At 35.9% G+C, this 14,210-nt stretch overlaps 1 protein-coding gene across 1 annotated transcript in view; it reads right to left on the minus strand.

Moving 5' to 3' along the window:
* The window catches only part of LOC104461609 (ankyrin repeat and sterile alpha motif domain-containing protein 1B-like), a gene marked incomplete at its 3' end in the record, with an annotated part of 51,911 nt that extends 39,519 nt beyond the window's left edge, over nt 1-12,392 (minus strand). Inside the window, exon 1 of the mRNA XM_010073252.1 lies at nt 12,192-12,392. Coding sequence (XP_010071554.1) covers nt 12,192-12,392 — 201 coding nt within the window. The remainder of the gene's footprint in view (nt 1-12,191) is intronic.
* Between the last annotated feature and the right edge of the window lie 1,818 nt (nt 12,393-14,210).

Raw genomic sequence — 14,210 nt, forward strand, 5'->3', positions numbered from 1 at the left:
AACACTAAGAAACAGCTTCTGCCATGAGTTTGGCTTATAGAAGCAACAAAATGCATGACTTTAAGATTAAAGAAATGATAAATTGCATAAAACATAGCTCATACACAGAAAATGTTCCTGCTTCATTTTGTTTGGAGCATAAAAATATCAGTAAGTATTAAATATTTGTTTTGTTTTCTTGTGCTATTTTTAGCTTGAGTCCAATCATTGCCACTGAATTTATTCAGAACTCAACTGAAGGTACCCAGTGAGATTCCTCACGTGATCTGGTTACCTCTGGCTCCCTCCTGAGAAACTGTGCTTTCCAACTGGAGGTACTTAGAAACCTGTACTATCAAAGGACAGACACAAGCAGATAAGTGGCCACTAGATAGCTCTTAATATACAGATATTTCTGTCTCAGGATCCTCTTGATTTCCTATATTTGGGCCAGCAATATTACATAACTTTGTAGCCAGATAATTAAGGGAATAGAGAAGCATCTTCCACAAACTCATAATCCAAATCAAAGGTTGACTACAGAAAAGACCCTTAGGTATATTGTCCTATGTATTCTCCACATGCCAGGCTTCTTCTGCATGTGCTAGCAAGTGTTTTCTTTGTTCTGTTTTCCCCTGAGTCTTATTTTTCAAGATGGAAGAAAATCAGCATGCACTTTAAACAAATACATATATGAAGCAAAATGCTGTTATACACATAGCAGAGTTAAGAGACAGAGAGAAATCAAACAATTCAAGCAGGAACAGCAGAATTTGCTGATATTACAGGGAATCAAAGATTTGTCTGTATCTGTATTCTTTGGCACAATATTCCACTCTTGCTACATGAAGTTATTCTTCTGGGCAGAAAGTGAAGTCCTACTATTTATACAGGCAATAAAACAAGTACTTAAAAAATCAGATCATCAGGAAATAAAAAGTTCATGGACATAGCAGACACATTTCCAAATTCCAAGAGAGATGGAAAACGAAATAAAATAACTTGCATTGCCAATTTATAATTCCTTTCTGGCAACAAGAGGGATGCCTAGGGAGCTCATAGAAGCTAACAGAACTATAATATTCATACTATATTTAAAAATGGATCAAGGCTAAAAACCCACTCAGTATTGTGCAATCTTTTATCCTAATGCAGCATAGCAGCTAGGAACTATTATTTCTCTATAAACGCCATCTTAACTTCAAGAAGTAGGCTTTCTATGTGATTAAAAGGGGAGCTGTTTGGAGAGACCATACCTGAAGTAGTGAAAAAGCTGTTAAATAGTGTGGCTACTGAAGAACAGAAGCTATCAATCATTTCAGAGGTTTTAAGAGCTGTAAACAGCTGCACATATATTTGTTTTTAGCATGAGCTGTAAGGTTCTAGTGAGTAAGATGCAGAATTTTTTCTCTCCTCTTCCAAATTGCAAATGGGGATTACGTGCAGAGGGCCACTCTATCAATTCATGGCTGCTAACTAGGCAGCCAGAGAAAATACTGTTTGGGTTTTGTATCAGAAAGGTCATTTAACAGGTGTTTATCCAGCATACTTCTATTCATGGTACTCCATTTTTTAATACTTAAACTGACTGTTAGAACTTGTATCCATAGTAACCTTATTCCTCCACATCTGCCACCTGTGAAAATACTTTGGGTTTTATATTTCAAAACTTCCATCTAGATCTGGTTCTTGAATCAAAAAATTTTCAAAGAATGACTGTCCAGTCAAAGATCTTCAACCCAAGTCTAGAGCAGGTATGGTACGTCTTGCAAATTTAACCCATTTTTGTTCCCATCAGTAATGCTATAAAATCATTCAGTTTCCAATAATTAAATAAAATACTGCATAAGATAATACTAATAAACATTTGAAACATGAGATTTCAGTTAAGTCATGGGTTGTACTTACAACAAGTGTATATACCATCAGTTTCATCAGTACCAGCCTGTCTAAAACCAATACAGTGTACTGTTGCATGGAGATTTTATCCCACATGCACAGTAATTGGAGCTTAATGAGGAACAGCAAAAGATACAGAATATAATATGTTCCACAGTGAATAAAATGTTTGAAATGTTTAACACAGTGTTTTAAAGTCTACAGAAGTAAATTAATTTGGGGAGCAAAGTAGCATTTGTATTACTTGTTTCCTGAAAATGCATTTCAGTCCGGAGTGTGGACCAAGAAGACCAGAGACCAGGTGTGAATTTACCTGTGTGACCTTGTATTTACGATCAATAAAAGCATGCAGTTAATTCAATAAATTATGCTTATGTGGAATAAAATTATGTTTAAGACAAGGCAGTTTTCTTTGTCTGTACCAGGCCTTTACCTTATTTTCAGCAGTTGAAGAACTTATGTTTTTTCCCAGTGACAATCAAGAACATCAAACTTTCTTAGAACTGAACCTGTGCTTTGACCCATGTGAAATACTTGGGCAAAGTTTTTGGAGGTGACCTCTGATGCACAGTGCTCAGCTTCGGAAAAATAATTACAAAAGTGTTTCTAACTGAATATATTCATTATTAATTGTCTAAAGTGTTCATATGAAGTGTTATCCTTTTATCTTTTCCAACTATAACCCAGTTTTTTAAATACAAATGCAAACGAGAAGCATGTTTGAATCTATGAATACTTCAGAGTGATAACACAATTCTAATGTTCCAGATGAACAATACTAGACAAGTGTAAATCACTGCTGCATGAGAAGATAAGGCAGTTTGGGGGTCTCTTCATTGTTTTAAGCAACCATTGGTTTAAAGTTGTAAAATCATTAAATAATGCAACACTAGAAAAATAAAAACAAGTTTTGCTTTTAACTGCTAGTTCTTTGAAATGTGTGCATGTGCATACTCAAACCTCAGTACACTGAATGAGGAAGGAATTTCAAGGGAAAAAAATTAGCAGAGAAACCTGTGATTGAAGACTATATCATAAGGCCTACGAATGTGAGGGATGAACTGAGGTTGCAGAGGTACTGTAACTCTCCAGTTCTTTATTTCTGAGCACATGGAACTTTTCATTTTAGTGAATTACCTTTTTTTGTGTAATGCATGTATGTGTGTGCATACATGTGTGTGTGAGCGCACATGTTAACAGGCAGAAGAGACAGCACATTGTGAAGGGCAGGCAGAATGGACAGCATGTTGATAAAGGCTTCACAGGTTGCATTGCTTTTGTCATTAGAAAGGTTAAAACTGATGCTGGGGTGTTGGTACCATAAAAATATATGGGGATGGGGTATGGGAGAGGGAAACATTTTCACTGTTGTGTGGGGAAACGGAAGATCTCTAAACTGAAGGAGAGAAAGTTTAAGTGCCCAGGACATTTAGAAGCAGTCAGGCAAACTCTATACCAGGAATGGCTTGCTTGCATGGCAATTCTGGCACACCATATTCTAGAACAGCTTTTAAAAGGTAGCTGTAGCTTTACTAGCAAAATTAAGCCTGCCTCCCTTGTCAAAATTTTGATTATTTTTGATGGAAGTAAAGCTTCTCATCTTTGTGATGAGGCACAATGCATCATACAAAGCATCTGTTTCTTTACTGGTTTCCCTTAAATATTTAATTCATTTCCCAATATTACTCTTATTTGATTTCTAGTGGTGGTCATAACTTTCTCAATGTTCCTTTTAGCTACAGTATATTGATAAAACATTTTCTGAATGTATTCTACTCAGTTAATGAAATATTACTTTCTCTCCTAATGTTTTCCTTATTGCATTTTGGTTATTTACCTATTCTTTCATCATGTATTATCTTTTTTCTTTATTTTAGATTGTTTCAGTTTTATTCATCTGCATTAGCACTTGTTCATGTAAACACCTGAGCTTTTGTTACAATAGCCAGTCTTCCTTCAAAAAGGATAACATCTCCAAGATTCTTATGCTTGTTTCCAGTTATCTGCTACGACCCATTAATCTTTATCTGATAACTCCTTCAGGATCCCACAATGTAATTATCTGTAATCAAGCTCCTCTGTACTGCTGTGTCCTTCAAACATCTTTAACTTAGTCAGGGAAGTCTGGCAATGTTTGAGATTAATTTACCTATTTACCTATTGATCCAGATTCCATTTAATTGTTTCTTGTTGGACAATATTGTTCTAAAACAGTAATATGCACAACTGTACATTGTGTTTCTTTTAAAAATCCTTTTATGTATTTTTAAAAATTTTATTAAGAAGTATTCCCACATGAAATAATTAAGAAAAAGCTGTAAATTTCTATTACATACATGTCACTGGTTTTAAGTCTACCATTGCCTTCCATTGCAAAGCTTTCCATTATTTACCTACAATGTAAATACAATTGTCCTTTGAATCTTCCATTTTTCACTCTGAAGAGTAAAAACTCTTAGACTTTCTGCCTCTCCAAAAGTTTAAACTTTCTATTACTTTTAATGACCTTTACATATTGTAATGTTTTCCATATCTTTCATAAGTTATGAAGAACAGCATTATACACATAATTCTATAGACAAACATTTCTAATACTTGAAGATTTAGCATTGTACTTTTTGGTAACAAAATCAGATAAAAGGTTTTGGCCTTAAATAAATACATAGAAAGAACACGGTTTTGGCATTACATCTCTTATCAGTTATTAAAATGTCATGCTTTATTATATCATTATTAGAATTTTCACCCGCTTTATCAACCTAACTTTCAGATGAAATATTTGCTACTAGTTTCTTATAAACTTGTATTTAGGGCCAATAGATAAATTCCTCATATATGTAGTCTCCTCATATATGTAGTCTCAGAATACAGTTCATCAGTGCTTGTACACCAAGTTGAAGGCCAGTCTCTGCACTAGGAGGGCTTTTAGCTCAAGCACAACATTTCACATTAACATTTAACATATTGTTAGAACAGATGGTACTAATTCCAGTTCTTAAGTACCATACTCACAGACATGTACCATGAAATAGTTTCACTTTTAGTGGTGACTGTACATGCAGTGGCTTTCAACATCTGGATTTGGACCTCTGTTCTTAGTGAGGGTAAGACTGAGTCCAATACATTGATATGTACATTGGGCAAGCTCTTTGCTGTAGAGTGAGCTTTCCAAAGAGGCACATACACACTGTATGTCACTAACCTGAATAGCAGAGGTGAGTGGCAGGGCATTCCACTGCATATACTTGGCACCTCAGTTGTCTACCAAGTGAACAGCCTGAAGTCCTGCCTGCGTGCCTTGTAAGTGCAATCTTGTGTGGAGCAAAATTTAAATAGATATGGCCAAATACTCCAGAAAAACCAGAGAAACCCTCACCTAAAGGTTAACTTAGCAGAACACAGCAGACAGGCAGATGGACCCATCCCTGATTATACCTTCAAGCTGTAAAGGTAAGTTTGGGTGAAAGCACACCAGAGGAGTAACTCTCACCATACACAGGATGCCTTAATGAAGTCAATAGTCCGTTTGCAGATGAGTTCCTTATGAATCAATCGTTCAAGTGAAATACACAACAATTCTATCCTTTATTTCTTTCCTCTGTTCAGAAGTCATTACTGCTAAAATTTTCATAAAATCCTTTGTCAAGTGCAGGATCCATCACCATCCTACAGTACCTGTGTTTTACATACACACACGCGTGCTACATATAGTGATATATAAACATGAAGCAGATTCTTCTAAAATCCCTTTCCACTGGGGAATGAGCACTGCCTCTTCAGATCTGCATGTACTCACACAGGATGACAAAGAATGGTTTGAGACCTCAAGACAGAAAGACACTGCAAGCTAGTATTTACACATGTGATATTGAGGAGTACATTAATAAGCCCTTCTGTCTCTTGACCAGCCTGAGGAATACCATGACAGAAGCATTAACTGGAGCTTGTGGAATGGGTTTATTTGTTAGACCTGCTGCTATTGCAGGGTGACAGGCACAATCTTCATCTCCGGCACCCACCTGAGCTCTACTTTGCAAGTTTTATAGTGAGAATCCCTAGTAGGATGAAAAAGAAGATCTTGAAGCCTCAGGGCTGGATGTTCCGAGGGAGGAGAAAAAGCTTTAATAAAAATACTTTGTGTTTCCTTTCTGGTGAACCCTGGATGGATTTGAGTCCAAATTGAGCCATCAAAATTTTTGTGTCTACATGATAGCTTAAGGAGACCTAGTAAAAAAAAATCAATGCAGCCTAGACAGTGATTCAGCTGACCAGATGAATCTACTTTAACTTATCCTAAAATAAGTACCCTAATAGTTAGCCAGTCAGCTTAATTGCATTCTATGCTCCATTGGCTTTAATAGCTGATTAGGTGCTTCACCTAGTTGCCCACAGATATGAATTTAGAGTTATGTGAGGTGCTGCAAATGCACACTGCCTGGAATCCAACTGAAGCTCCAGATGCGCATGGTTTTTCCACAGATCCTGCATCGTATATTCCAGGCCTACACAGATGTCTCAGATGAGTCTCAAGTGATCCTAATATGTGGGCAACTGAACTGAGTCCTAAACATCTACTGACTCACACACATGCAGATATCTATATTTGAACTTTAACTCTGCCCCACTCTATGTTTGGCTAACAGGTTGGACTAAGGGAAGAGTTGGTCTGTCTCAAGAGCAACATTTGCAAAGGGTTACCGAGGTGAAGGAGAGGGAGTCTCAGAAGAGAGCAGAGTAACAAAGAGTCACTTTGCTCAGGGAAGAAGCCAGGACCACACTTGTGCTGAGAAGAGCTCCACAGTTTCAGCGTCAAGTTCTGTAGATCTGTCATGAAACTAAAAGCAAGGCCTGGGGTTTGCAAGTGAGGTCCAGATAAGGGGACTGGACCTCATGGTTCCAGGCATATATTGCAGGATTTTACTAGATGTACAGGAAATCTTAGACCACAGCTTATTCCAGCATCAGTGGGATTCATATTCCTTCTACTCTGCTAAAAATATGGCTTGCTGCATATCACTGACTGCCAGTTTTAAGGTTGCCTTAAACAGTTCTTTATTTCTGGGTAAACTATACACACACAATCCTCTCTAAATCTTCAGATGGTTCATAAATGCCCTGAAGAGTCTCTGCAGTAGCCATTATGGGCCTGGAGAGCTCAGAGCCTGCATGTTGCAAAGGTTGATTTGCTCTCTAACTAGTCCTAACTAGCTTCTGAAAATCACAAAAGTCACTAGAGACTAGAACCCTTGTCAAAACCCTCTTTTTCATCACCTGCAGCATGGCTAATTTAAGAACGGTGTTGGCACACTGACTCACTCTTTCAAGCTTTCATCTAATGCCCAAATCATAAATCTCTGCACCAGGTATTTTTGGATAAAAGCTGTGGTGGTTTCTACAAGTGCAGGACCTGGAGACCATATACATAGAAAATTCTTTCAGGTGCATTTCACTCTGAAGAAATAAAATTCCTTCTGTCCTTTACACTTGATAGAAAGTTTAAGATCCTCCTGAGAGATTAAAGGCAAGAAGAATTACTGGGTATTCCAGGACAGCAAATCCCAGGCATGATACCTGAGAGAGAGTAGTCTCCAGATAAATTTCAGCTGACTAATAAACCTCCAGACCTAGTAAAAAATGAAAGAAAAGAAAAGTAAAGAAAAGAAAAGAAAAGAAAAGAAAAGAAGAAGAAAAAAGAGAAGAGAAGAGAAGAGAAGAGAAGAGAAGAGAAGAGAAGAGAGAAGGAAAGAAAGAAGGAAAGAAGGAAATAAGAATGGAAGAAAGGAAGAAAGGAAGAAAGGAAGAAAGGAAGAGAGGGAGGATGGGAGAAAAAAATAATCAAAATTCAACTCAAAACTAAATCCAAAACAGGCACCTTGAGGGGAATTGAGAAGGTAGTCCATGCCTAGCACTGTGAAACCAGGCAAATCACCTGTGCAGGTAAGTTCACAGGCTGAATACAAATACAGAAAATTATTAGAAGGAAAATAAATGCATATGCAACAGATACTAGGTGCAAACTCAGAACATCTATATTCAGTTCCTAGTAATGTCACAAGCTCTGTGTGACCTACAACATTTAAGATACATTTCAGCTGCATAAGCCTCAGGACTCTAGAGCCATCTGAGATGCTCAGTGGTACTCCAGCTACTAATTATGAAGGGTCTGGCTGTCTCTGGTACTCAGTCATATCTGTCAACATGGTCTGGATCTCCTGGATTCCCCACAGTACCTCAGCTGGTACTAGATACCTACATTTAAGCAACTGAACCCATCTGTTAAACATGTTAGTAGCTATTTTAAGAACTAGTGCTTTTTATCTCAAAAGTATAAGCAGTTTTAAATTACACCCTGCAGTCACTCTATGCCTCAGTTTCCCAACGGTGAAAAAGAGACAATTTAAAAAAATACTTAGATCCTCAGGCAATGCAAGCCATTTAAGTACTTGAAGAGATAGAGGTGCATGTCTGTAAGTTCACAGCAGCAATGAAACTCTAGTGTCTAATGCCAATTCAGGTTATTAACTGTTGCTGGTGAACAATTTTTTGGAATATCAAAAATATAATGCTTCCTATTTTTCTGTTAACTCATTTTGTTTGCCTGATCCCTGTTTCTCTCATATAGTGTTTCATAAATCTTTTTAAGAGATACTATCTTCATTGAATTGCAATATTAAGCAAGTGATAAAATTTCAGAATATCTTAAACGATTAGAACAACCTATAAATAGATAGTCATATGCAGTTCCTAATCAGAACTAGTCCCCACTGGGCAGTGATTTGATTGAACTGCTTTTATCTCTGTGAATCCAGAATGGAGTCTTTGATGAAGCTCCAGAGTTGTAGAAAGCTGCATGCAAGGATCAAGTGACCTCGCACATTTGTATATTTTCATCTTTTTCTCTGCAATTTTAAGTTTTTTTCTCAGTATACTGAATCATGTAGACCTGCAAGTCTGCATAAAGATTACAGCTTGTCCCAGTGATATCTGTGGGACCTATGCATCAAAAAGTGTTCAAGGATTCATTAGGCTTCCTTATTGCTTATATCTAATTTATCTACTGCAGTTTGCAACTGATCTAATTGTTTTCTTGCACTTTAGAATTAATTTAACTGCAAGCTAGCTTTTGCTTTATGAAGCTGTAGTATCATCTACATCTTCAAATATGGAGTATCTCTGCATAAAGTCACTATAAATTTTTAAATCTGAAGGAGACTGTAGCCTGACACAACAGATTATCAAAGTTAATAATGACTGCATATATATATGTATGTATTCAAGTATGACTCTACTACAAGCACACATGAACCAAGTCTTGGGACTGAATCTGCCTTGGGCCTACTAAATATTATGCAAGTGTCATTCCTGCATGACACTAATAGTAGGTAGGAATTGCACTTGCTACGTGTGCAAATACGCTGTAAGTAGATATAAAATAGTTCATGAAAAAACAACAAATTTTGTAATACTATGTTTCAACCTATTTTAAAAACATATATATTGAGGAACTATGGAAAAAATATGCATACTGTAAAGTTAATAGGAAACAGGCTGTTTCTTACTGTAAAGTCCACACACTTCAGGTAACATACACAAATCTTGTTCTAAGCATAGTCTAGCCAATAACTTTCCTAATGCCCAAGCTAAACACAAGGAGTTAATTTCTATGATCTAATGAATGATTAACTGTGAAATCTTTTTATCTGAAAAGCAGTTTTTTATTAGAATGCTAATTTAATTAATAGAATTTTGCTGTTGAGAGCAGTATAAATAGGATATATTTGTTCTCAGCTGTGTGTTATTCCATGGACATTAATTACACCATTGTGATATCCCCTCTCCTGTTCTGAACATCTAGTAAGACCTGTACTACTAAATCATACTTAATAGGAGTGTGATGGTTGTTGCTTAGGCAACAGAATGAATAAATGCGGGTCAGAATGTGCTTCCAGAAAAACAAAAGCAGGAATATGGTACGGAAAAAAAAATGAATATGTCTAACTGATTTTTACTGCACTGAAGTGTTAGAGTTGTTCAATGTAAAGTAGCTAACCTATCTCAAACAATTTAATATGCTTGTAAAATATAGCTTTATATGCAAACCACTGTAATAAAGGTAAAGCAATTCTCTCATATTAAGGAAGACTACAACACATTTAAGTTTGGAGTAATCTCAATTCTTCTTTTAGCATAGCAGGCTTCTCTCATTTTCCTATGTACTTTCCAAGTTTAATTTTATCTTTAATATTTTGTCTAGAATAGAAAAAATTTTTTAAAATACCCATTTACATTTTCAGGAAAGGCTTTCCTTATGTAATGCTGATATATTGAAATGAATAATATATAAAGAAATTGGAGTTTTCTAATAATTTTTATTTCCAATAAAATAAGGGAACTATTCAATTTCTGGTACAAATAAAAACTGAAATATGTAAAAGAATGATGAACAGTGTGAAATCAATAAATTAGGAATTATTAAATTACTGAAATTATAAATTTTTAATTACTAGTCAATTTTCCAGCTTTTTGCTTATCATTGGATTTAAGGGTCTAATCTTCCATTCACATATGCATACTACCCTAACTAATATTAACTATGTATTTTACCTACGATATATACTTAAAAAAAACCACTTCAGAAAAGGTTTAAATTAAAATGACTGGAAAACATTAGCTAACACACAAGTATGCAGGCATAACTTAATCTGCCTGATAACCTGAAAAGTTTGAATCGCCTCTTGAATAATAGAATCTCCTAAATAATTTGTATGTTTACCTAAGTATATTAATAAGAGATGTAGGAAATTAAACTCTTATAAATTCTCCCAGAACATGGTTCAGGCCCCTCCAGAGCCAGGGGACGTCTGGAAAGCCCTCTGGGGTAGTTTCTTCACCTTCTCAGGTGCTCATCATTTACCTGTGGTAGGTGTCCCCTCTGCATTTGTTATGCCACCTACTGCCTCTTGTGAGCAATTTCCCTCTGTAATCTCTTTAAGACTAAATTATCATCTACTTATGTAACTAACACTACGACATATATAAGAATATGTGGTTACACTTTGGGAAACTGTAGCTGGAAATACATTTTGGATTTTTTTTTTTTTTTTTTTTTTTACATTGCTGGGCTGAGAGCACACTCAGCTTTGTTTTCAAGAACATTTAAAGGTACAATTCTAATGACTTTTACTGATATAAGCAAAAGATCACATGGCAGCCATGTAAAAGCAGTAAGAAACCTCTACATAACTATAATGTGGAAATGGCAGAGATCTGTGCCTTTTTTTTTTTCTGATCAGTAACCCATAGGCTTATAATGCTGTTGGCAAAATAAATAGGAAAAACGCAACTCGTGATGATTTTATAGTCATAATATTCATGCTGTTTCACTTCTGTTTCTTATATGTCAAGTGTAAGTTAGGAAAAGTTAGAACTGTTCCAAGATATACCCGGTTACTAAAAATATCTTTAAAAGGGGGTGATTAATATTTTAAGCTCTGATACTTTATAAGAAATGTGGTCAGGATTTTTGCAAGAAGTAATGGGAATACTGAAGCAGGTAGAAAAGTCGTTATATAACAACCTTACAAGTAAGCTTCTCTCTTTACTGTCTGACAGGTCTATGTTACTTTACATCACATGGTAATACTGTAAATTCTGAAGTACATAAAACTTTATTTCATTCATATGTTCCTGACAAATGCCTAGAGTTAAAACATGAAAATGGAACTATTAAAAGAAATGCATTACTTTTCCACACAGGGCACAAGTTTCAACAAGTGAATCCCATAGCCTGACTATTTAAGATGCAAAAACATTTAACTGAGGCATCCAGAATCACTTGCAGAGAGAGCACATTTCATTAAATAATTTTCTGGTACTGAAATACCTCTCAATGCAAGAATGGTGTTGCATGTTATTTAATTATTATTACAATGATTTTAATGTTTAAATAAAGGTAATAACATGATGTATTGCCGATAGGGGAGTTTACAGCTTTTACATACTGTGAAAATCCTGCAATGGATTAGAACTGTGCATTTTTCTTTTTTAATCTGAAGATTCATAAGGGGGAGAGACAACCTTAATATTCAGTTTTTCTTTCACTATATTTCTGGATAGAATATTTTGTAACGTGTACAGTTTGGAAGTTTATACAAGGACAGCATATATTAATTTAGCTAGACATAGAAAAGTGAAACACTAAACAGATCTTAGTGCAATGCAAAATAGCTCTAAGGTTTTTAGGAGCACATAAGAGACAGACAAAAAAGGCAGCTACAGTGTATACACACGGCTATGCACGGAAGATTTCTTACCATAAATTGCACATTGTCAAATCCATTAGCCAGCAAGTGGTTTTCATACTGAGGTAGCCCAATATTTTCCAACCATTGTCCCACTGTCTGGACAGGGCATCGAGGTCCTGTAGGAGGGTGAAGAGGGAGGCGTTTAAGCAATGAATACCCATCCACTGGATAATAGCGGTAGTCCTGGGCTGAGAGGTGGCATTGCCACATTGTGTTCCTGGGAAAGTTGGTATCAAAAGAGCCCGCCAGCTTGATAGATTAATGTTTTCAGCAAGCAGAAAAGTCAGAAGTAAAACATAGTTTACAGGGCAGTATATAGCTTAAGATCTGATCCTCGCTCTACATTTCTTAGTTATTAATCTTTACTACAGACCAGTACGTCATACAGTAGGGGAAAAAAAAAAAAAAAAGCATATCAAGCTGTCAGCTAAGCTGTTCTCCGTTATATGAGATTGTTGGAATACTCCACAATGAGCAATGCACCGCCAGCAGCAAGAATTCTTTTTATCAAGTACTCCTACACTAATCAGTATGCAGCTCCATGCTTCTTGCTCCCTCTCGCTCTCTCCCCTTCATTACCCAGCCTAGGCTACACCTCGCATTTTCAATAATAGCCATCAGATAAGGCAGATTTTTTTTTTTGTCTGCAAGCTGTAAGCCTGCTGCTGCTGCTTCCTCCTACACACCCATCCAAGCGTCAATCTTGAATGATGAGAGCAGTCAAAACAAATGCAGAAAATAGCAAGATTCAAAAGCAACCTAGAGCACTTAAATCTGAATAGAATCTTCATACCAGTTACGCTTTACATATCTATTTGTTGTAGATTTTTACGTTTCACAAGACATTAAGAAATGCAATACATAAACCATAGCTTATGGCATGGTTTACTATGCCTTCCCCTTTCCTTTTTTCATACAAGATATGTAGTGGTCTGCATCTCTGCTTATATAATAGCAAAACCCTTTAATGCATTGATAATGAATACATTTCTCCGTTTCTCTCCCGTAGTACAGCAAAAGACATAAACAGCACAACAATTTTAGTCAAAGTAATTAGATTATCTGCATGATTTCTTCAGCCGTAAAATATTATAAGACATAAGAAAACCTTCATGGCAACATATAAAAATTCAACTTGAAAAGGTCACCACTTCAAATGAATAATTAAAAGAGTATTTTTACTAAATAAATGTATATCCTTTTCTTACAAAAATGCGAATGATAGCAAGTAGACATATCAGATTTGCATGATTTCTGGAGAGGATGTATATTTTATCAACTATAACTGGAAAAAATTGAATACAAGATGATGAATTTAAAATGAAAGCAAAGTTCATTTTCTGCACAAGAGAGTAAGTACCTCATGATGTATTTTCCATCAGTGTTCCATTTTTGAGACAGTTTCTCTCAAGACGGAAATATTTCACACCTTTGTTCTGAGAGGAATGTTTACTAAACTTTAGCTTTTCATAACAGTATCAAAGGACTTAGCAAAAAAGGCAGAAAATGGGTATATTCAGGGTACAATTCTACGAAGATTCCTGTCCAGTAGAACTTCATTTATTGAACACATGACTTACTTTTCTTTGTTTTTCTTGTCCATTGTGAATCTCAAACAATGACCATCTCTAAGGAGGAATTTGATTCCAGGCATAAAGAAATTACAGATATCTATCAAGAGCATCATTTGGGATTGATGATACTATGTCAGAAAACTGTTTCACAGAAATCCAAACCTACAGTCTGACTGACATGTTATAATACAAAGTCTCTCCAGGTGACATGCAGAGGCTACCTGAGCAGTCACAGAACAGACTCTAAACTTAGTCAGATATTTAAAATTAACAATATTGTAAGAGTTTCAATTCCAGCCTTACTAGACCTTGGACTAAAACTGGATGACCTTTCACTCTGATATTGCTGCTTCAATTTGCGGAACATCTCATGAAAACCGAAGTCCATAATGATTTTGCAGAATAATTTTAGTTGAGCCATAGAAGATCTTTCAAGAGGTTGGAAAGTTGCCTA

The sequence above is a fragment of the Pterocles gutturalis genome, unplaced genomic scaffold, assembly GCF_000699245.1.
Source record: "Pterocles gutturalis isolate BGI_N339 unplaced genomic scaffold, ASM69924v1 scaffold8387, whole genome shotgun sequence".
Taxonomy (NCBI): Eukaryota; Metazoa; Chordata; class Aves; order Pterocliformes; family Pteroclidae; genus Pterocles; species Pterocles gutturalis.